Source organism: Crocodylus porosus, unplaced genomic scaffold (assembly GCF_001723895.1).
Source record: "Crocodylus porosus isolate Cpor-Errol unplaced genomic scaffold, CroPor_comp1, whole genome shotgun sequence".
In the NCBI taxonomy this organism is placed as follows: domain Eukaryota; kingdom Metazoa; phylum Chordata; order Crocodylia; family Crocodylidae; genus Crocodylus; species Crocodylus porosus.
Window position 1 is genome coordinate 31,345,656 of NW_017728914.1, and position 23,147 is coordinate 31,368,802.

At 47.1% G+C, this 23,147-nt stretch overlaps 1 protein-coding gene and 1 long non-coding RNA gene across 2 annotated transcripts; one reads left to right on the forward strand and one right to left on the reverse strand.

Moving 5' to 3' along the window:
* Positions 1-877: 877 nt before the first annotated feature.
* On the reverse strand, positions 878-1,171 carry LOC109310292. The gene is made up of 2 exons (XR_002101185.1): positions 1,100-1,171; positions 878-1,056 (listed from the first exon to the last, which is right to left on the reverse strand). It is a non-coding gene; the product is annotated as an uncharacterized LOC109310292 (long non-coding RNA).
* A 417-nt stretch (positions 1,172-1,588) lies between these two features.
* PKD2L2 (polycystin 2 like 2, transient receptor potential cation channel) lies at positions 1,589-23,021 on the forward strand. Its single transcript, XM_019534733.1, has 15 exons — positions 1,589-1,793; positions 3,115-3,216; positions 3,462-3,595; positions 4,840-5,096; positions 6,250-6,471; positions 7,098-7,326; positions 8,652-8,822; positions 9,285-9,466; positions 10,585-10,705; positions 12,517-12,618; positions 14,008-14,096; positions 14,759-14,828; positions 16,107-16,228; positions 17,656-17,789; positions 22,604-23,021. The coding sequence occupies exons 1-14, from the start codon at positions 1,589-1,591 to the stop codon at positions 17,768-17,770; spliced, it is 2,121 nt and encodes a 706-aa protein (XP_019390278.1). The 3' UTR covers positions 17,771-17,789; positions 22,604-23,021.
* The last annotated feature ends 126 nt before the right edge of the window (positions 23,022-23,147 follow it).

The following is a 23,147-nucleotide window of genomic DNA, read 5'->3' on the forward strand; positions in this document are numbered from 1 at the left end:
GAGAGAAGCAAGCTTGGCTCCCGTGCTCCCAGCTTGTGGAGCATGCGGGCATCTGGCCAGGCTCTCGTGAACTCCAGAGGGTGGGTACCGTCAGCACGTTCAATGAAAAGCATTACAAGGAACACCCACAAAATTATTATGCATATTTTATATAATAACTTTATGGCTTGTTCCTTGTCCGATCATGCTATCAAATTGACCAAACGTGTGGGCCAGGTCATGACTTAACCCACCATTAACCAGATAGTCACGGCTTACGTGTACCATCTCTCAGGTGCCTTTGCTGCTCTGCGCTGCCCTCGTGGACCACGTTCATGGCAGCTTAAAAAAAAAATCACACGTCTAATGCAATGGTCACATTACAGCAGCGATGCCCAACCAGGAGCCCAGTCACACACGGGCGGATCTAGGATTTTGAAAAAGAAGGTGAAGACGATGTGATGCAACATCACGTACGACGCTACCCGCCATTTCTCCCCAGGGAGAAAGATGCTTTCCTAATACACTGGGGGCTCATTTAGCAAATCCAATAAAGTTGTGTTCATGTTCACTGGAATTGAAAAATGTGGATTTTTAAGTGAAACAGTTCACGAAGGACTCAAAACAAGTTTTCATACTCCTCCCTTGCACAGACGCAGCTGTCGCAGTGACGTGGTCAGGATAAGCACTGCCAAGGTAGCAGTAGTGCCCAGGTGATGTTGTTGCCCCAGGAAACTGAGAAGCAAGAATCCATGGGGGGAAGACACCTTGTATTGGACCAACTGTGCCCCCGGTGTATTGTTCATTTTCACTGAAATTGTTCAGTTTAATTGAACACAACTTTATTGGATTTGCTAAATGAATCTATTAACAAAATATACAACAAGCAAGGCAAAAGTGGTCAGAAACATATTATTAGTTTTGCAGTCATTACGATGACACATACTTCCCATTCAGATTCATAACACAAGACCTAGCCTTCAGCATCTTGACAGGGCCTCCCACATGTCACGCTCAGCCGTGGTTTCAACTCCCCCGCACCTGAGGCAATGTCCCCATGCCGGAGGCAACGTCCACCTGAGGTACCATCCCTGCACCTGGTGCCAGATGCAAGGTCCACCTGAGGTAACATCTCTGCCCTCAAGGCAAGGTCCCCATGCTGGAGGCAACATTCACCTGAGGTAATGTCCCCCTGAGAAAATGTCCTTGCACCTGAAGCAATGTCCCCATGCTGAAGGCAACATCCCGGCCCCCGAGGCAACGTGTAAGTAGCCCTCAAACCCGACGGCAGGGCCCGGCTGGGCAGGGCCGTTAACCAGAAGCGAGGCGCTACCAGCGGCCCCCACCCCACCGGAGGAGGCTAACCAAGCGAAGGGCCGTTAAAAAGGCTCCGGGGGTCACTGGACCTGGAGATCAGGCCAGACCCCTGCAAGGGCTCACGGCGCTGCCGGGCCCGAGCAGCACAGCGGACAACGGCAGCGCCCCCCGACACAACCGCGCGGAGCGGCTGGTGCTGGGTTATCGTCACCGCCGTCACAGCCGCGTTTCACTTCCTCCGTGCGGCTGCGGGCTGCCCCCGGGGCGGCGCGCTGCGAGAGGCCGGGCCGCCATGGAGCCGCGGCGGCCGCCCGTGTCACCACGGGGGAGCACCCTGCTGGGCCCGGCCCAGGCGGCGAGCAGGTCCGCCGCCGCCCTGTCCAGCTCCGCGCTGTTCGCCGGCGAGCCGGGCCGCGGGCCCAGGGACGCCCCCAGCTTCTTGGCGCCCGCGCCCGCGCCGAACCGGCAGGAGCGGGCCAAGGCGCCTCTCCCGCCGGGTAAACAAATCAGTCAATCAAGGAGCGGGCCCTTCCGCGGGGCAGCCGTGTTCCCCGCCGGTCAGGGCCGAGGATGATGCCATGAACCGACCTGTGGCAGCCCGTGTCCGTTGCCTTTCCTCGCCCAGGGTTTGGGGCTGGCGTCAAATGGGTTTGGGCAAAAAAGTGAAGGTTACTGTGAGGCCTGTGACTGACCAGAGTCTGTCCCACCCACCCGCACAGGAAAGCTGGCAGGGGTCACAGTAACCTTTCGTGGACAGGTGGGACAGACACACGCAAGCTTGCAGGGGTCACAATACGGTTCACTTTTGCAGACCCATGGGATAGACACCGGCAAGCTTGCAGTCTGGTGTTGAATTGATTTGGGATTCAACTGACAAGCAAGTTTGGACTATGAGTCAATCCAGGTCTCACAGCAGCAGATACCTTTTATTGTATGGGGTGGGGATGGACACAGGCGAGCTTGCAGGTGTCACAGTAACCCTCACTTTGTCCATCCCACCTGTCTGCAAAAAAGTGAAGCTTACTGCAACACCTGCAAGCTGGCCTGTGTCTATTCTGCCCATCTGCAACAGGCAAGCTTTCAGGTGGCACAGCAAGCTTCCCTTTTGCAGACAGGTGGGATAGACACAGGCAAGTTGCAGGCGGCACAGCAAGCTTCCCTTCTGCAGACAAGGAAGCAACTCGGGAAACATGCGCACACATCTCAAAGGGAGGGTGGGATTTACTGAAGTTGGTTCAAAACAAGTGAGAGTCTCTAGTTACTTCCTTACAACAGGTACAGGTTTACTTCTTATATTTGTATCCCACCCTCCCCCAAAAGGCTCAGGGCAGTTCACAAGAACTTAATCCCCTGACAGATGTTCAAGGCACAATGCGATCTGACATGGGAGCCCAATCCCACTTCCTGCTTTGGGAGACGCAATTACGGCAGAGCTGAATGGGAAAGGAAACAGAGCATGACCGGCATTTTCCCACCTATTCCTCTCTCACTTGCAGCCTCCAGCATTTAGGGTCTAGGAAGCTCTGGTTCAGAGGACATACCTCTAATGCCCATGCTCAATAGCTACCAGTGCCCCTTTCCTCCAAGAATTTGTCCAAACCCATTCTGGATCTGGTTAAACTATCAGCCTCTGCAACCTCCTGTGGCACTAAGTTCCACCCTTTATTAACTAGTCTTTGACCAGTGTATAATGAAATATCCTCAGGTTTTTTTCCCCTGCAGATTGGGAACCCAGTTATGGTTCCCCCAGAATGAGTAAGTACCCCTTGCATCTGGCTCTTTTCCTACAGCTCTGCTTTTATCATTTCACATGATTAGGTTTTGTGAAACCACGGCTGACCTACAGCAAAGAGCTGGAACTGAAAACAACCCTTCAGGAGCTACTTGTCTACATCATCTTCCTTGCTGATCTGTGCATATGTAAGTCCACAAAAGAACTTGGTAAAAACGTTCCAATAACCCAGGAGAAGTTAAGTCTCCCAGAGTGGGCTGCCCCTCTTTCAAATCAGTAAGGCTGAAGCTCTGATAAATAAACCTCCCAGCCACCTACAAAATTGGCCAGAACAACTTTTCTGGAATAATGACGAAAAACAACGTGCTAGAAGCTGCTATTACCTTCACCTCTCCAATTTACAGTCAAGCCCTCCTGTCTTTCCTCCTTTTAGTGACATTCGGCATGGTGAACACTGACATGTATTACTTGAACAAAGTCATGTCCAATCTCTTTCTGGAGACTCCTGTGTCTGAGACAGATGAGGCTAATTTTGACAGCATAGGCAGCATAACAGATTTCTGGAAGGTAAGGTTGCAACTGTAACAGTTCTGCTGGGAACACACCAGTCAGGCAAAGCCTCTGGCACCATTGTATAGCTCTGCAAATATTAGCAACGTGGAATATTTTACCTGCAGAGTATGGAGGCATCTTGGTGTAGTTCCCAAGACAGCACCTCAGACTGAGGCAACTGCATATCATCTTTACATTTGCAAGAGATCCAAGTACAAGTTTAGGCTGACCAGAGCGAGTAGTGGATGTTTTCATCTTAGTGTACATAAAACAATTGCATCAATGCTCTTTAGTGCTCCTTGTCCAGGATTGGGATAGTAAGAGGAGAAAAGTGCCCACTTTTCTTGATTTTTCACTTGCCAAGAAGCAGCTTCCCTGGGATAGAGCCAACTTGATTCCTGCTAGCGCCTTTTCACTTCCATTGTAGTTCACCTCTGAGCCTCTTTGCAGCAAAGCTGGATGCAGGATGCTTGTGCATATTCTGACCGCCAGATGGGGGCCTCAGCCAAGCTTGCCATTGTGCGTAGGCAAGCCTAGAAGACAAGGTTCTCAGTGCTACAATTTCTTCTCCTAGGGGAGATTTAAAAACAGTGGGACCTGGCTTAGAGAGAGGTTTGGGTGCCCCGGCCTCCCTCTTGATCATTACAGTCAGATCTGCAAAACAGCAAGCTATTCCAGTGAGCAGGTGAGCATTGATGCAAAAGTCTTCGCATGGTCCAGACAGAGCAAGTTCAACTGCTGAGCCACGTTAACTGTATAATTATTGGCTCTGATATGCTCCCCCCAAATCTGCATCATTCTTTTATCTGCAGCTACATTGCACTTAAAGGGATGGAGGGCTAGGTAATCGTTTCCCACCTTCAAAACAAGGAATCATTTTTAGTCCAAAGCATATGACTAAAGTTTTATAACCAGGAAAAAAACCCAAAAGTACATAGCAGACCTGTAAGATTCCATCCCAAATAGCCAAGTGATCACTATAGAGCCACTGTGTTGCCTAAATTCAATAACACTAAATAACAGGTTCAGTGAAACCCCAAATGGCATGAGGAGTTGAAGTATGGAGGGGATAAACACTGAACTCACAAAGATGCAAACGTAATTTCTAGGTAATGGGGCTTTCCTTTCACCATAAGCTGGAACTTCTAGTTTTTAAAACCCTCTCGGAGTACTCAAGAACAGATGTGAATCTGAAAAGGCTAACGCTAGAAGTGATCATTTCAACTTCCTTTAAATGTCTAATCTCACTCTGTGTGTAGTTTGCAGAAGGTCCCCTCCTGGATGGTCTGTACTGGGACACATGGTACAACAACAAGACAATACCCGACCCTAAGAACGGCAGCCACATTTACTATGAGAACTTGCTTTTAGGAGTAGCCCGGGTCCGCCAGTTAAAAGTCCGGAACAATACATGCTCCATCCATCCCCTTTTCACTACTTTTTTAAAAGAGTGTTATTACAAATACCGCCTTGCAGCTGAAGACAAATCTGATTTTGGTCCAAGGAACAAGCCTGAGTAAGTATTGCAGTATTTCACTGTGGTCTCTCTGCCTGTTTAGTATGAATATAGATTTATAAAGATGATTAAAGAGGAATTTTCAAGCTGCCACGACTTTCAATACATTGGGGAAGTAGGGGGCCAAGATCCCACTGATTAAAAAACAAAAAACAAAAAACAGAAGTTACATTAAGTATCCAGGTTGTAGCTGTATTGGTCTAGAGGCAAAAGGAATCATACCTCATGGTAGAGGTGATATCTTTTATTAGACCAACTAGATATTTGCAAACAACTTATTGTATTTATCTGCAAGCTTTCATGCACACACACACTTCATCAGGCATAGGAGAGAGCAGAGATTGTAAAAGCTCTCCTAGGTTGCTTAAGCATTTTTCAGTTACTTTATGATACAGAAGACCTCAATAGTTGAGGATCTAGAACTTCTTTTGGAGTGGATAAGAATATTCACTTACGCACATGCAGGCCAAATTCTTCTCTCAGCTACCTTGATGTAACCCCACTGATTTGGTTTGGCACATGCATGGCACGAAAGAACCCCTTCTTCCTGCCCCTCCTCCCCCCCAGCCAAAAATAAGAATTATGGACCAAATTCATTACTGGTATAAATTAACTTCTTCACTGACATCACTAGAGAAATACAGATATACAAGGCCTGAATTTGAACCAAGTATTTCTGAACAAGTCTCACATTAAAAGTGTCATTCAGACAGATAACAGAGACTTCTCCGATCTCCAGTTGTTAACACAAACCTAACATTATCACACCATGATAATCGATAAAGAGCGTATAAACCAGATTACGGCAACAGTAATAAACTACATGTAAAACAATGGGCTGTCCCATGTAGATATAAAAAAGGGTTAAACTTATAATTCATCTATAGTGTGCAAGATCCAGGCTCATAAGTAATAGTGGTCTTTGCAGAGTACATTGACTGGCCAGATGAATTGTGTGCAACCTTTCTAAGGTTGCATATGCATTGCATGCTTCCTAGTGAGAAAAGGGTGATTTAAGGCTATGGATTACAGTCCTAAATGCAGTAGTGATTTCACGGGGCACAGGAACTAGAAAGGAACATTGTGCATTGGAAGAGGAATACCTTTTAGCCCAGTGTCTCATGAGCAAAACTGCTCTGTTTCCTGTCTCCAGATGGGTGTACTCAGTTGCCTCCTCCTTAGCACCATGGCACTGGGGGTCCATGGGCATGTACAGTGCTGGCGGATTTATGTTCACTTTACCAAAGTCAAAGGAGGAGAGCATAAAGAAGCTGGCATTTCTCAAGGAGAACAACTGGCTCACCAGAGGGACCAGGGTCGTGTTCATTGACTTCTCGGTGTACAATGCCAACATAAACCTCTTCTGTGTAGCCAGGTGAGCACTTACATAAACTCCACTGGAAAGCACATTTTCTGGGGCACTGTGCTCCTTTAAAGATGCAGAAAAGGGCTTTTCACATCCTGCACATGGTTCTCATATGATAGCTGGCCAGATGGCTGGTTCTTTAAACTACAATGACACCTTCAGGGAGCAGGTACAAATACCCCCCCCCTTCCCCCTTACAAAGTGGGATATGTCTGGCTGTACAACTAGCTACTCTTATTAGGCAGAAATGAACTATATTACCTTTTCTGTAGTCAGAGCCCAAGACATTAGTCTTATTGGCTACTCAAGGAGAAACACAGAACCCTGAACTCAGAACTTGGCAGACTGTCTGATCTGCTCACACTGTTTTCTTGAAGACTAATGCAAAATATTTTAAATTTGAAAACACCCATTTGGGTTATTATATAGTTTCCTTATTCTGTCCATGGCTCTCCTTTCCCATCAGTTTCTTCCTGGCCAAGGGGAAATTAACTGTTACAGGAGTCATTAAGCTTTCCATTTTCACATGAACATTTTGGTTCAGTGAAATATTAGTACGTTTTGAAAAAAGGAAAAGGGCAAGGATTCCAGCCAAAGCCAGCTACAAATGTGTTCCCCTACAAATCCTTCCACAGACTGATAGTGGAGTTCCCTGCCACTGGCGGTGCCGTTTCATCCTCGCAGTTCTACTCCGTAAAGCTCCTCAGATATGTCTCATCTACCGATTACTTTCTTGCCTCCTGTGAAGCTGTCTTCTGCCTCTTCATTTTTGGTTTCATCATCCAAGAACTTGTGCAAATGAGAAGAATAGGAGTGGAATATTTTAAAAGCGCCTGGAACTGGCTGGACCTGCTGCTGGTGGCGGTGAGTACTGCCTGGTGGTGGTGTTTTCCTGCATGATTAGTATCTTCTCCAGAAGCTGTCAGATCAGCACAGAGGGCCATTGTAATTTGAGGTGCATTGCTGGCAGTTGCCTTGGAATTGTCACAGTCTTGTTTGATCCAGTGGCCGGCACTTCAGGTGGTAGAACAGTCACTATATGTTTGCATAGTGTCTGGCACAACCTGGCTTGTCAGGGCCACCATTATAAAAATAATTGAAAATAAATCCAACATCATAACAAACTGATGATAGTTTCATAGTTGGTAGGGTCAGAAGGGACCTGAGCAGATCATCAAGTCCGACCCCCTGCCATGGCAGTAAAGAGTACGGGGGTCAAACAACCCCAGCAAGGTGTTCATCTAGTCTCCTCTTAAAGACCCCCAGGGTAGGAGCCTGCACCACTTCTCTTGGAAGTTGGTTCCAGATCCTAGCTGCCCTGACTGTGAAGTAGCACCTCCTGATGTCTAGTCTGACTCTACCTTCTGCCAGCTTGTCACCTTTATTTCTAGTCAACCCATTATACAAATACATGGAGTCCATTCTAAACTAGAGCCCACTGAAGTAAATAAGGGTCTTCCCATTAGCAGACTTTGAAAACGAATTCTGATGTGTTATCACAGAGGGTAAATCTGGATGCCCTTAACCTACAAGCATACATTTGTTTGTTTTGAAATCAAAGAGTGAATCACTGCATGGGGTCACACTGGCCCCTCATGCCAGTTTCCCCAGGACACAGAGAGAAAAAACCCCCACAGGGAGTGCGTACAGGGTGTTATACACCCAACAGATCACAGGACAGACAAAGAAGTTAGCTCATGCAATGCTCGCTAGCATTTGCGGCCGGACTCCAGACCAGAGCTCCAAGTAAGAATCATTCTGATACGTCCTCCACAGCAACCTATCATTCAAACCCTACTTTGAGGAGATAGCTTGTTACAAGAGACTGAGGAGGAACGCTAATTTAGTGCCCCCCACTTGCTGTCATGGATTGTAGACTGTAGCCCTGTCACCCAAGCCTCAATCCATGTTGGCTATCTGGAAATGGGTTTTTAATGGAGTCAAGAGCAGCAGATGATACAATGGAGCTATCCATTTCCCCTTCCATGTGCCATTTCCCTGAACCTGTCAGCTTCTCAACTCTCCTTCTGTGCTTGTACCATTCTTGTTCTCACTTAATTTTTCCATTCATTGTTCTGGATTATCCTTGTCAAACTGCAGAGTTTTATGGTAATGTTTGTGCCAATGGGCATGACAACAGATCTGAGGACATCTGGACTGTGGTCTGATTAGTCTTTGCTTTTATTTAGCTCTCTATTTTTGCCATTGCCTTCAACATATACCGTACAGTAGAGGTGTCCCTGCTAATGGATGATCTTCTGTCTGATGCATACGTGTACCCAGACTTCTATTTCCTTGCCTACTGGCAAACCCACTACAATAACATGATTGCTATCAACGTCTTCTTTGCATGGATAAAGGTACTGGCTCCCAGTTTCCTGTGTTGTGCTTGGCAATCCCAGGACCCCTAAATCACACTGTCAATCTTACACTTTTAAGAGGGAACAGGATAGCTGGGCTAAAAAGGATAGTTTTGCTCATTCCAGAAAGAGAAGACTATCTGGCTATTTCAGATACCACCCCCATGAACACAGGCCGGGCAAATTCCCAGTCCTTGTACTTCCTTGGCTCATTTAAAGATAAGGGGGAAGAGATATATTGAACAAATGTATTGGGCCTCTTGCCCCTAGATCACCCCTCTCTCCCCACCAAACATATCTCCTCTAGCACCAGAGGAAGATTCCTGCTGCTGCTATGACAAAACTCATTTCAAACATTTAATCTGCAAATTCCTGCTAACAGATGACCTTCCATATACCCCAATAAGAACATGCAGTATATTTTGGTCTCCTCCCACAGTAACTTATTTTGTTCTCTTCCAGATATTCAAGTTCATAAGCTTCAACAAGACCATGACTCAGCTGTCCTCCACATTGTCCCGCTGTGCCAAAGACATCATTGGCTTTGCTATCATGTTTTTCATCATATTCTTTGCCTATGCACAGTTGGGCTACTTGATCTTTGGGTCTCAAGTTGATGAGTTTTCCACATTTCAAAACTGCATGTATGCTGCTCAGAACCTGACAATGCACACACCCTGTTTACTGTATAGCCAAGCAGTGCTACCTACACAGAATTTAAAAAGCACAGGCCCTTATTTCTTATGCTACCACAGTAATTACAGCTTTCTTCAGGCAACACAGGTGCTGCAAAATTCAGAGCCCCATAATCCCATGCACAGCTGCATCTGCTTTCTCCTACAAAGCAACCTCTGATCTTGCTGCTGCAGCATCAGGCCAAACCTGGGGTTGAATGGGATGCCTCTGGGCTCCACAGAAGGACTAACACACTAACCAAATCAATGTTAAATTCCCACTGAAGTATGATCTGAAGTCCATCCTACCCCCGCCCTCACTGAGAGCAGGAATGATGCATGTTGGCATGTGTGCATAGACCTGCCTCCTCACTGGGGACTCCATACACACACATAAGGTCAGTCACCAAGTCCTAGGCCAAGGTTCATTAAACCCAATGGGCATTCATCACCAAGAACCTCCTGAGTAGTCACTACAGCAGGCAGGATCCTGGTAACTAGCTCTCCGCTGTACTGCCCTTCTTGGTTATAGATTTTATAGCAAGTACATGTATATGCTCAGAGCTAGCTGGCCAGCCTCAACAAATTTTTTCAGTGTCGAATATCATTGCAGATAGGCTTCTACATGCAAAGAAAAATATATAGATGTAAGATACACTGATAAATATTTTTATGGTGGAATGTTCTTGCAGTACTGTACAAATTTTTATACAAAGCTGGGTCAAAAACAGGAAATTTGAGCTTACTAGGATAATATCACAACACTGCACTAAACAGTTATCTTCTCTGCACTCATGACTTGTTTTATATGTGGGAAAGTTTCACGTCTTCTAGGAGTTATGAAGTAGCTTATCAGCACTTACATTATCGTCTGGTCTAAAAACAAGTTCTTTATCTTTTCAAAGGCATGCACATTCTTTAAAGGTCTGATTTACCATGGCAGTTTTATGCTGGTATAATTCCACTAATTGCTGCAACTAAATACCTTTTATAATTAATTGAGACAGGTGCCTAGAAATAACACTTATAAAGAACTTTGCTTAGAAACAAGGGCTCACAGTCACCACATTTCTGTTTTTACCTCCAAGTTTTACACAATTCCGCATCGTGCTGGGAGATTTTAACTTCGCAGTCATAGAGGAAGCCAACCGAATCCTTGGGCCCATTTACTTCATCACATTTGTGTTCTTCGTGTTCTTTGTGTTGCTGGTAAGTGGTATTGAACGATATCAAGCTCTTTGTGCTCAGATACATTTTCTTGCACGCAGGGAAGTCTGGGCACACCACAGCCAGCCAAGTCACTCAAAAGTGTTGTCATGGCTAGGGTCTGCACAAGCATCTTGGGGGCATGCCTCTGCTTTAGGATTACATTGGGCTCTTATTCAGGTTGTCCCCAACTCCCCTCCCAAGTACACATGTATAGCATCTCTGCCAAGTTAACCTGTACTTTAAGCCTAAACCAGGAGGGGGAGTTACACCCAGGTAGATTACCATCCCCAGCCCTCTCATTTGATAACAAAGCAGGCACTCACTACCAACAGTCCACTGATGCCTTCCCACAATTTCCCTCCCTCACCATGCACACAGAAGGACAGACAGGTCACAAGGAAAAGAATCACTAGGCAGATCGGCTTGTGGCAGCACAAAGTACCAGGGGAGGTGTCCCCAGAAGTCCTAGTGACACACGAAGGAATGCAGCACCAGCTCTGACCCAGTACCTCATGTTAGGCTTTGTAGTGTGGATTCTTGTCCTTAGGCAAGGCCTTCCCAGGGGCCAGTTACTCAAGTTAACTGCATGCAGGTGTACATTGGCAAGCCAACCACTCTCCATCAACAACCCATCACAATAGTGAAGGCATAGAGAGACCAAGAAGGCCCCATTGAGGGTCTCCCACTTCCAGCATCCTTTCCTTTTTTACCTTGCTGCACCTTGGGTTTAGCATGCGATTCACACAAGCATGAAAGTCAGCAGAATCTGGCCCAGCAAGGAAGGGAAGGGAGTCTCAGCATGCAGATGGGTATAACTGCTACCTCTAAGCGTCCCAAAATTCAGCAGCTACATTTGAGGGTGGCTTCAGTGCCTAGCCCTGCCATGCTAAGCAGAGAAACAACTGTGAGCAAGTCAGGAAGGAGAGGGGAGACCTGGAGGAGGAAGAAGAGAGTGAGGGTGCATTCTTTGTTCTCCCTCTGTTCCCTTATGAAGAGCCAAGAGGGACTCTCAAGGCGTTTTTAACAGGCTGGTTTGACCTGTATACAGGGGCAGCTCCAGGGTTTTTACTTCCCACCCACTCTGATTGTATTTGAAACCCTTGACTGGGGATCATTAAAGACTGCCCATTTCAGATTTCCTAAACTGTCTGAGTTAGAAGCAAGCACTGGGGGCAGTTTGTGAACACTGGCAGGCCTCACCTGCTAGGGTTAGTACCTCCGAGGGAGGCTTCAGGTATTCCACAGGGCAGAAAGCACTTTCTACCAACACTGCAGGCAGGAAATAGGCAGTGTCCATCTTCCCCAGAACTTCCTCCCCCAGGCCCTAAAGCAAACTTCAGAGTTTCTTAAAGCTAGGATGCAGTTAGGTATGGGCTTTAGTCAGCACAGCTCTTCTGTCCTCTATTAAGAGCAGGTTAAGTCATTTACCAAATTGTTTCCACCCAGGGTCTGAACAAGGCCTCAATTTTCACTAATTAGTTAAAAGCATACAGGCCTATCTTCCTTATATCCATGAACAGAGCCACTGTAACCAGAGCAGTTTCACACATGTGGAAAAGCTTTATGCTTGTAGGATTTTTGCAGTACACACCCAGCTGCCTCCTGGAGAAAGGGGGCTCCAACCCGAGTTTGCAGATCTGACCCATCTACTTGCATCAAGTGTTAGAGGTGCTGCTTAAAGCAAAGGTTTGCTCCCTTCCCCCCCAATTTGATATTTTTCTGCCACATCCATGCATAGACTCAAACAGGCCCTGAGTAACAGAAATGGCATTTCCATCGAGAAATTCTCTGTGTGCTTCTTCCCTCTGCAGAACATGTTTCTGGCTATTATTAATGACACCTACACCGAAGTGAAGGCTGACTTCTCAGTGATACCGAGTCAAGAATTTGATGTCAGTGACCTCATTAGGCAGGCAAGTGCATGCCCCAAGGACACTAGAGTTTTAATGATCGCACTCAAGATGAATATTCCCTGGTCCCACAGAAATGCTTGCTCCAAAAGTCACCATTTCAGAATAATTTGCATTAGTTTCTGTATTTTTAGCCAACATGACAGATGCTTTCCTCCTTATGTACACTTAATCACTGCCAAAGGGACTATAAAGAACATTAGTATTAGCCTAGGAAAGCCACCCTCTCTAGGAAGTCTCTTGTTATAGTTCTTCAACATTTGGGTGGCAGATACAAGGCATACCGCAGCAGTTCCCCATCTTGGGGTCACGACCCCATTTGGGGTAGCAAAGATAAAAGATGGGGTTTCACACTCCTGGGGAGGGAGGCATGGGGGGCCCATGCCCCTCAGATTTGTGCATGAGGTGAAGGCAGGTGTGGGCTGCCCATTACAGACTTAGGGCTCCCAGCCTTGCTGCTCTTGCCCCAGGACCTTCTGGCACAGCAGGGTGGGGAGGCTCAGAGCCCCACACTGACTGTGCTGCCATGCCAAGGTGATCCCTGTCACTGCTGCCCCAGGGGCAGCAGGTACCTTACCATAGCAGTGTGGCTGGTGTGGGGCTTCTGGCAGCAGCACAGAGCCTCCTCTTCCTCCTGGACTGGTTTCTGGGCCTGTGGAGGCCCTGGGGATAAGGCAGCATGGCAGGGAGCCTTGAGCCCACAGCGGGCAGCCTACATCCTCTACACCCCATGTGGGCTGTGCCCCAGCCATGCTGCCCAGAAGGGAAGGGGGTGGAAATGAGAGGAGGAGCTGGGCTCCAGACTCAGCTCTGGCTGCAGCAGCCACCATGGCTACAACCAAAAACCCAGCAAGCCAACTACAGCGTTCTTGGAAAGCTGTCAGATTTCCTTTGGGTGTTTTGTTTTGAGCCACTAGTTTAAGACAAGAACTGATCCTAGAAGGGACTTAATTTTCAGTTTTGGTGGGCCTTGGCCATAAAGTACATCACACCTTCGTTTTAGATTTGGCTGTTCACATCCCAACACCTTTTGCATTAGCATTGCGTAGGCATCTAGCTTGTTGATTAGGAGCTGTCTACAGACTAAAACGAACCCAGCAAAAAAAACAAAAGCCTAATTGATTCAACTCATGTCACATCCAAGACAATCCCACAAGGCATTTACATTTAAAATAGTAAATTCTCCAAGCTGAGTGAAGGGAACTGGGAATTCATTTCCATGAACACCCACAGGATTTCTAAATCGCCTGTGCAGCCTACTGACATACAGTCGAGCATTTCAAGGTCTTCATGCCATTGCTTGTGTGAAAGCATCTCTGCAAAATGTGATTAGATATTTAACTCCTTTACCTTGGTGCATTTGGATTTATGAGTGTATGTGCCTGTGTTCAGAGCTGCAATAAGGCCCTGGTCAAACTGAAGCTGAAGTCAGAGATGGATGATCTGTGTCAAGAAGGTGGAGGTTTAAGGAACACAGAAAGGTAGGAACCCAGCTGTGGCATTTTTCCCTTCTCCTCCTTAGTTTGCAGTAATAATTTTAAGCCATTTGTCTAGTTTTCAAACTGCCCAAGATGCCGAGAAGGGCTTTGGTTTGGGAAGACTGATTAAACATTAGATCAGTGGTTTTCAACCTGTGGTCCATGGACTGTGTCTAAGGGGTTCACAAAAGATAACCATGATCAATCAGAAGTATGTGAATACCCACACTTATAAATCAAAAAGGATCCGCACCTCCATTCAAATTTTTTTTAGGGGCCCACAAATGAAAACAAAAATAAGGTTAAAAACCACTACATTAGCTCTCATGAATTAATTGAGGAGACAATAAAAAATATTGGAGTAAATACAATAGCTTCCATTTAAGAGTTAAGGGATGGATCTAAAAAGGTCTTATGGACTTTGGATGCCCAAGTTCAAAACAGCAGTCTTCCTAGGCCATGTTGGTACAGGGAAGACTCATGAAAGTCCTTCAGGGTCTCTTACCCATTGTTCCTCTTTGAAGAAGTGAGACCCTTCAGTCCAGATTAGTGGGGCTGCCTTGCCAGTCCATCAGAGCTAGTTAGAGCTGTTTCTCTGCAGAGAGCCCCAAAGACCTATTCTCATGGGATTTTTGCCGTCCTTTATTTTGCATGAATGAGAACAGGATCCATTCTTCTGTCTCCAAGATACCTGATAGTCATAAGCCTTCCAGAAGAAGCAGTATCGAAGAAAAGGTAGTCTTTGTCCTCTTCTGCCCCTTACCTGGTTGCAGGCCAACACAAGGCTGCACAGACCACTGGATGATAGTTTCATAGTTGGTAGGGTCAGAAGGGACCTAAGCAGGTCATCAAGTCCGACCCCCTGCCATGGGCAGGAAAAAGAACACTGTGGGTCAAATGACCCTGGCCAGGTGATTGTCTGGCCTCCTTTGGAAGTTCCCCAGGGTGGGGGTGAGCACTACTTCCCTAGGAAGTTAGTTCCAGCTTCTAGCCGCCCTGACTGTGAAGTAGAGACTCCTGATGTCTAGCCTGAACCAGTCAGCTACTCTCAGTCAGCTTATGGCCGTTACTCCTTGCAACTCCCGTAGTGCTCAGGGGAACAGGGACTCTCCCACTGCCTGCAGGTCTCCCTTGGCCAGTTTGTAGGTAGCCACCAGATCCCCTCTCAGCCTTTTGTGTAGGCCAAACAGGTTCAGGTCCTGTAGCCTCTCCTCGTAGGGCCTGCCCTGCTGCCCCCTGATCATGCAAGTGGCCTTCCTCTGGACCCTCTCAATGCAACACACTGACTTTATACACCTGGGGGTACCATTTGAGCTGGATTTAAACACTCTGCCTCTTAATGAAAATTCACCCTCAGCTTAGCACTGTTCAGGTAAGGCCAAAACACTAGAAAAGCAAACCTGCAGCAGGTCTGAACTGACCATACCTCCCCCAAAATGCAAGGCCATGTAGACTCCCTGGCAGCTCACAAGCAGATTGCTTACCCAGCTGCTGAACAAATACATGTAAATTGAAAAGCACATGCTGTACAAGGACTAGACTAAGTATATGCCAGTCCCCATCGGCATTCTAGAAACGGAGGAGGAGGAGGTTCTTCAGGTTTGGTCTTACTTACCAAAGGAAGGAAAGTGTCCCTAGCAAACTTGGGGATTCTCTAACTAAGGCAATGGCACACCACAGCTCCATTATAAACCCATCACCTCTTTCGAGATACTAGGACCCCACAAGAATTGTGTTTGCTATTGCAAAGTAGGGAGGACTGTAGGAGTTTGAAGGGAAATCACCACCTCCTTCCCCAGGTGGAGTTCTTTTTGGGCTTCTTCCATCTTGGAACAGGAACATTTATATTCAGCCCCCCCGCCTGCACACAACACACTTTTGAAGGAAATGGAGGCTAGATGCTCTTTAAAATAGAGGTAGGTGGTCAAAAAAGTCAGGGACAGTTCTCTTACAACTACATCTTCCCAGTCCTTTCCTCTGGAAATTGTGCCCTTTGTGCCTTGTGTCGAGCAGGATTATCTGAGCTCACCACAGCTACGGAAGTGGAAGAAAAAGCTTGACCATAAGTATCGCTTTTCTGAGGACAAGTTGCCCACCCCATCTCAGAGCTACATCTCCCCTCAGGATTTTCAGCAGTAAGTGTTTGTCATGGCTGGACCAAAGAGCTGCCCTATCTGTCCTTGTGGGTATACTGCACCGACAGCCTAGCTAGCTCCCTGTCTGGGTACCCTTTCCATATTAATACTTGATCACCAGGGGGAACTCAGCTGAGGTGCCTCAACCTGTTACCACCAGAAAACTGCTCCAGGGATTAAGGCAAGGTCTTACAAATTAACCAAGGAGCAAGTGGCTGATGCAATACTGGTTATATTATTTTAACTGCCAAGGCTTTTGCATTGAATCATTCCAGTCAGAGTAGGTAAAAATAAATAAATAAATAATCAACAGCTTAAAAAAAGACAAAACAAACAACACACAAAACAGATTTTTTTTAAGTCAGATTCTTTTTGAAATTTATGCATTTTTTTAATCTTTATGATTTTTTTAAACAAAATTTAAAACATGTTAAAGCTCAAAGATATCATGGAATAGGGATTATAATTTCTAAATATATATAGTATTTGAGACAATATAGTCATGTAACCATTTTAGAAAAGTCTTATAAATGGGTCACAGCAGGACATGGATTATATTAGGGACCCAATCTCGTGGAGTTCCCCAAGGCTCCTCTACAGATTAGTAAAGATTAAAAAAACCCACTCTAACCCAGTGGGACTCAGTGCTCAGACTCCAATTAAGCATCACTGTGATGCTTAGTTTCAGTTCTCAAGCTGTGTATGTCTCTCCAGTGATTAACATCCTTGTTAATAGCAGTATATGGAGATGAGAGACAACAGACCTGATGATTACCCCCCCATCCGCCCTCTTGTCTCTGCAAGTTTGTGTACACACAGTCAAGCCCTTATCTCTCTCTAAGTGCAGAGTTTCAAGAAGTTAAATGAGTAAAGGATATCAAAACAGAAAACTGCGATTAAATTCAGGCTTCCTTACCAGTGATATAAATCAATTTGATTTAAATCAAATCCACCCTGATGCCGGTTACTCAAGGACAAGGGGTGGAAAGGTGACAGACAGTCACAAACCCCTTGTTGCCTTCAGAAAGCCAGAGAGGCCCAGAAAACCTGCATGGTAGCAAACATGATGGATGAGGGCAGAACACAGCACTTTCAAGAAGGGGACCATTAGCCATAAATGCTAGTGTATAGCAGCAGCAAGAAGGTGCTGATGTTTGAGTATGCAAATGTGCAAAGTGAAGTTATTCAACAATAAGTTTGGATACAAATTTAAGCTGCTAGAGCAACAGCTGAAAAATTGCCCAGGCATGAGTTCTTCGGAACAGCAGGCAGTCAGGGAGCAGGATGTTGTGGTAGATGCTTCCCGCTATGAAATAATTGAGTGAGAATAACAACGATAGTGACCCTGACAAGTCAGGGCTGTACAGGCCAGACAGTGCCCATCTGCTTTGGGGTGGTTTGCTGTTATCACTGTCATTGTGTTCCAGACTTGCAAAAAAAGTGATGGATCTGGAGAAGCAACTGGATGACGTTAACACAAAGCTGAGTCAAATTACGAAGTCCACGCCTGAGCCGAAACACTCAGACAGGAAGCTGAACTAGCAAGGAACAAGGGATGAAGGTAGGTGGATGCACCAAGGGACTAATTTCCCCATCCACTGACACTCCAACTCAACAAGAGGAGAGTCACAATCCTATACGCCTTACATTTCTGGACAGAAGCCAGGAACATGCATCTTAAAACACAGACTTTTCAATGGGAAGCAATTGCTGGGTTTTGGTTTTTTTTTTTTTTTTATTTAATCTGCACCTCAGGGCTTCTAGTAAATCCACCCTCCTCTTCCCCTACCACATGGACACACACACGCGCCAGAGTTATGTCAGTCAGCAGATCTGGGGAAGTCATCTATCCTCAGGCTGCAGGCTAAGCCTGTGTGAAGCCTTATTGTTGTATGCAGCAGACTGAATTCATTCCTAGTGGGCACCAGTTTCTGGGTTCCCTTCTCATGACAACTGTTGCCTGGTGACAGGGACCGAAGCATCTAGCGATGTTTCTTAGTGAGCCTTATTCTAGCGCCCAGAGCAGGTTATGGATGTCCTGGCAAAACTCTGATTTACCTTAAAAGTGACCAGAGAAGTGTCTGTTCCAAGTGTGTTCTGCAACAAGCAGCTGGGGGAAGCCGGCCTCTTTCACTCATCACCTTAAAAGCAGCATATAGCAATTTAAAGAGAGCAGATCGTCCAGGCATGCATTGAGGGGGGTTATTTTTAAATGTACGAGGCTCAGGAGAAGGGCTGGAACAACTGGCCTGGGAACCAAAGGCCTTCATGCATTCAACATGGGCAGCACATGGTTCCTGCCTGCTGTGCTCTGCAAGCCCAATCTGAAGGGACCAGCACTGAGGCATAGAAGATGCTGCAGGAATTAGGTTTCTTTAGATCCATGCTGTCTTTGCTAAGTGGCCCTCCCTGTAAAGCTTACCCAAGCTACCCAACAGGGAGGGCAAAGTTTTGTTTAACACCACACAGATCCGGCTTGCTCACCACTAGCTGGTCGTGGGGGCATCTGTTCTTGGTGACATCTAGGAGAGAAACAGATGAGGCAAAGCCAAGAGGAGTTTGCTGCCCAAAGCTTCTTACACAGACCGGGAACTCGCTTTCCTTCACAGCTGGCTCTAGAAGAGCCCAGCTGCAGGGCAGATGGGAGAGGCTGGTAACCAGCCTTGGTCCTGGAACAACAACACAACTGATATTTTTGCCTGCTTAAACAGCAGCCTTATTCTATGCACTGGATCCTGGCTAACTGCAGCATTTGTATCCAGGATCTACATCTAGGGCATCTGGACACCTGCAGGGGAGAATTGTGAAAGGCTAATGGGGTTCAGTTTGAAGGTGGATTGCGCCAGGTAGTCAATGCCACTTGCAATTTGCAGGCTGGTCTGCTGCGGTGTCCTCACCAAGAGGGTCCCTCCTGAAGACAGCACATCCCTCATGCTTTCTGTACACCACACCACCTGCTTTGGCCCTAGGTGATGTGAAAACCCTGTGGAGAAGATCCAGTCCAGGCCCTTTTACAGTCCTGGCGCTTTGTCACATCTACTTTTCAGTGCCCCACACAATGCTAGTTCTAGATAAGGAAATGCATGTTCCCTCCTCACAGTCACTCTCCCCCAACTGACAGTGGGAGAGTTTTTACCAAGCCACATAATTCCTGCTCTCCTATTCCATGTTGGCTGCATGCCCATTCCATACCCTCAGCTCTTCTCTGGGTCTCTACAGGTCGTCTGGAGAGCCGCGTTACAGGAATCACAAGTCAGCCCACTGGACCCAAAGATCTTACCATGTTGGTCAAACTATTTTGCCTTTCTGCTGAGATTCCAGGGGTTAGTAGGGCCACATTTCCAAGTTTTTTCCCCCTGTAAACTAAGGCCCAGGACACCTCCATTTCCAAAAAGTTCTCATCTCCTTGACTTTAGTTCCCATCAACACAATCCACATCCAGACTGTTTGGTGTCTGCAGCTTTTAATGATGAAACACGCCTGTAGTGCTGGCTGCTGGAACGATGGTAGCTGCCCGCCCAGACTACGGTCCAGTGGTGGCACCAATTACAGCGATTTCAGTTCCAAGGGGATCCTTTTTGGGAGCAGTAAAAGGACACCAGTAGGGTGTTGGGGCACCAATACACGTGCTCCCAGGTCGGGGGGAAGGGGGGAGAAGGGGTGTTTTAATTAGAGCGGCTCTTGGGAGATCTCCAAGCGAGGTGGACCACAGCTCTGTATTAAGAGACACAGCTCTAAATCAATACCATGCTAGCTTTTTCACTTGTCTTTGGAGATCTAGGCAAGAAGAGGCTGCTTATTAAAGTACATCTATTACCAGTTATGGGACATGACCACCAGGACAATCTAGTATAATGCTTCCTACTTAAATATTTAAATTAGGTCCAGAACAGCCTTCTGGCTACAGACTGCTTGTGATGACTGCCAACGCATCCAACCACTTACCTTTGTCCAAAGGGAGATTTGGGAAGAGGAAAGCCTGTTACCAGCTAGCATTGAAAAATAACTACTGTATTATTTTCCAGCCTCTCATCTCCTGACCATTGCCCAAGCATTGCCATGCTGCTCGGAAAACCAGTTCCAAGAGTTTTAAAGCCAACGCACAACGCTGCCGCAAAAACCGTGGTGTCATCATTCTGCACGGCACATCTTTGAAGCAAACCCCCTCTCCATTACTGGTGTCAGCCCCAATTTCATCATAGTCCTCGTACCTTGATATGACTTCCCCATGCTTCACTTTGCACACAGATACCAGACAGTGAAAACACCCTTTTTCTTAAGTCAGAGACCCTTTCCACCTACCGCCTGCTTGAAGTTAGCAGTCTCAGCACCATTAGCCTGAGGGACGGATACAGCTGGGCTCAGATCAGGTGGTTTTTCACACCGACTCAGTACTGCTTGCTATTAAGTGAGGCCAGCGGGAAGGCTACACAAACCAGGGTTCATACAGTGGTTCTGAAAACTGTAACTGCTTGGTGATCGAGCCCCTCTCCCAGTCCCTGCTGCCCATCTGGCAGCCTCCGGCTCTCTACTTCTACAACCAGAAACACAGAGAGGACTGAATACTTAAGCTTCTCCCACAACACGCTGGGTGCACCAGGAAAGCAAAACCAGAAAGCAACTGCCCCAAATCACTGCAATGCTGCAGCTCAAAATGATCAGCAGCAACGATACAACCTTGGTCATGCCTGTGCACAAACTTCATTGGGATCAACAAGCTGTGACAGGGTGCAGCTGTCTCAGGACCCTCAGCAAGGTGCACAGATGGCAGCTCTCAACTCCCACTGCATGAAGAACCTCAGGAGTGCCAGAAGCAGGCTTGACCCAATGCAGATGCAACAGAAAGATGCATTTTCCCCACCCTTCCCCTGCCTTGCCTGGCTTTATCACCACTTCCAATTGTCAAAAGCCACAAGCCAATCGCCCTCCCTGTCAAGACTGGCTGTTCCAGTGCAAACACATTGTTACGCTGTGCTCACGCACTCTTACCTCTGCCATTTGGAAACCAATTTCATGGGATCCACCAATACTTCTGATTTTCACCTGGCATGAGGTGTGGTCAGGATGTTGATACACGGCAGGTAACAACCATCCACAGCAGCACCTCATCGCTAAAGAACTGCCTCGCCCACTGCAGAAATGGGCCCGGCTAAATCACGGCTGCTTCTGTGAAAGGAATCCACAATAGAGCACTTACTTCTCTCATATCAGGTCGCAGCCAGGCTCCACTTCCCCCGGCTCTAGCTCATGCAGCAGGAGCTGGCGATGTACACCTCTTGGGTCAGTGCTGCCATCATCTGGGGCTATTCAGCACCCCCAGCTCCACTGCAGTTCTTTCTTGCAGGCCCTCAACCCTTCCCAGGCCAAACTCTCCTGCCACTGGTCTGAGCAACAGGAAGCTCTTTTTACAGCCTGACCCCGTTCTCCCAGCAGGCCCCGCTGCCAGGCTGGTCACATGACCCTCAAGTGACAAGCCCCACAGCCCCTTAAACAGCTAGAAGATGAAATAAGATGCATGTTCTGCACTGGGCCAGGTGTTAGCCTCGATGGGAACACACAGCCTGTCAGTCTCTTCTGCCAGCTAAGATGGCTTCATTATTTTGGTTGGGAATTGACTTTGCAGGGCTGTTTGCACTGGGAAAGATCTTCTTCCAGAGCAGCTGGATATGCAGCACCTCTCAGCATTTTCCAAGTGCTGTTTTTTCACTATTGCTCAGACTTCCCATCACCAGAGCAAGTAATGCCGGAGACCGAGACAGGGCTCTGCGAGAACCGAGTGGGAATCCAAAGGAGCAGCTCCCCTTCCCCAACCTTGGGTTTCACATTCAACCGCAAAGCAACTAGTGAGCCAGGATAAGCAGCTGCCCCTCCTGCTTGCTTTTCTAGGCTGCTGTCCCACACCCACCAAGTCCTCTTCTTTCCCTTCACACCTGCTCTCCCAGCCCCAATCGCCTGCACATGGGTTAGCCTGTTTCCAGCTCTCTCCTCCACATCAACCTCAGCCACTTTCCCACAGCCTCCCTTAAAGCCCCCTTGACCCTCACCCAGCTCTGCCCATCAGGTCCTCCTGGAAACAATCAGAGAGCGTTTTGGTCATTGCTAGGGGAAACCCTCTTCCATCTACAAAGGCCGACTTAGGACAGGCCTGTGGCTCGAACGCTTTTGAACCGACTAGAAAATGATCTTTGCTGAAAGGATCTCCTTCCCCTCAGGTACCCAGATACCTGTGGAGGGGCACGGAGGTGCCACATGGCAGCTTGCAGCTTCCCTTTGCATTCAGAGGCTCCAGGGACTATTCTACATGAATCAAGTTAGTCAGTGTTAACATCTAGCATCAGCCTGCTCTTCCTCACACTATCACTTAGATTATTGCAGCTTCAGAAGTCACCAGCTGTCATCTCAGTTTTGGCAAAGCCCTTTTTTAACAAGGCAATAACCACAGGTATGTGCAGAGGTCCCGATGTTCAATTCGTTCACCATCCTCCTAAAGCCTCGCAGAGCCCCATGAAAAGCAGCGTACACGAGATGGGGTCTTCTCAAAGTCAAGCCTGTCTTGAGCACACGTCCGACAGCGCAATTCTAGTTTACCAGCAGCTGAGGAACAATCTGTTTCTCCTTGAGCCCATCGGTTTGGGTTTCTCACACATGAAGTGCTAGATTTTATTTCTAGTTGAGGAAGGTTTCCTATCCACAGATATAAATGCTTTTTCAAAATGCTTCCTCGTACACTTAGGAAGTTTAAGTTATTAGGCGTCATTGATTCCAAAAGCTTAAGTAGGAAACCAGGGCAGAACTGGATTCGTACAGTTACAGAAAGAGGAGCAAATGTGGTACTCAAAATCCAGAGGAGATCAATATCCCTATACAACAAAATGCAACAGAACAGCCGCCTTACAAGACCAGGCAAAGATCACCTGCA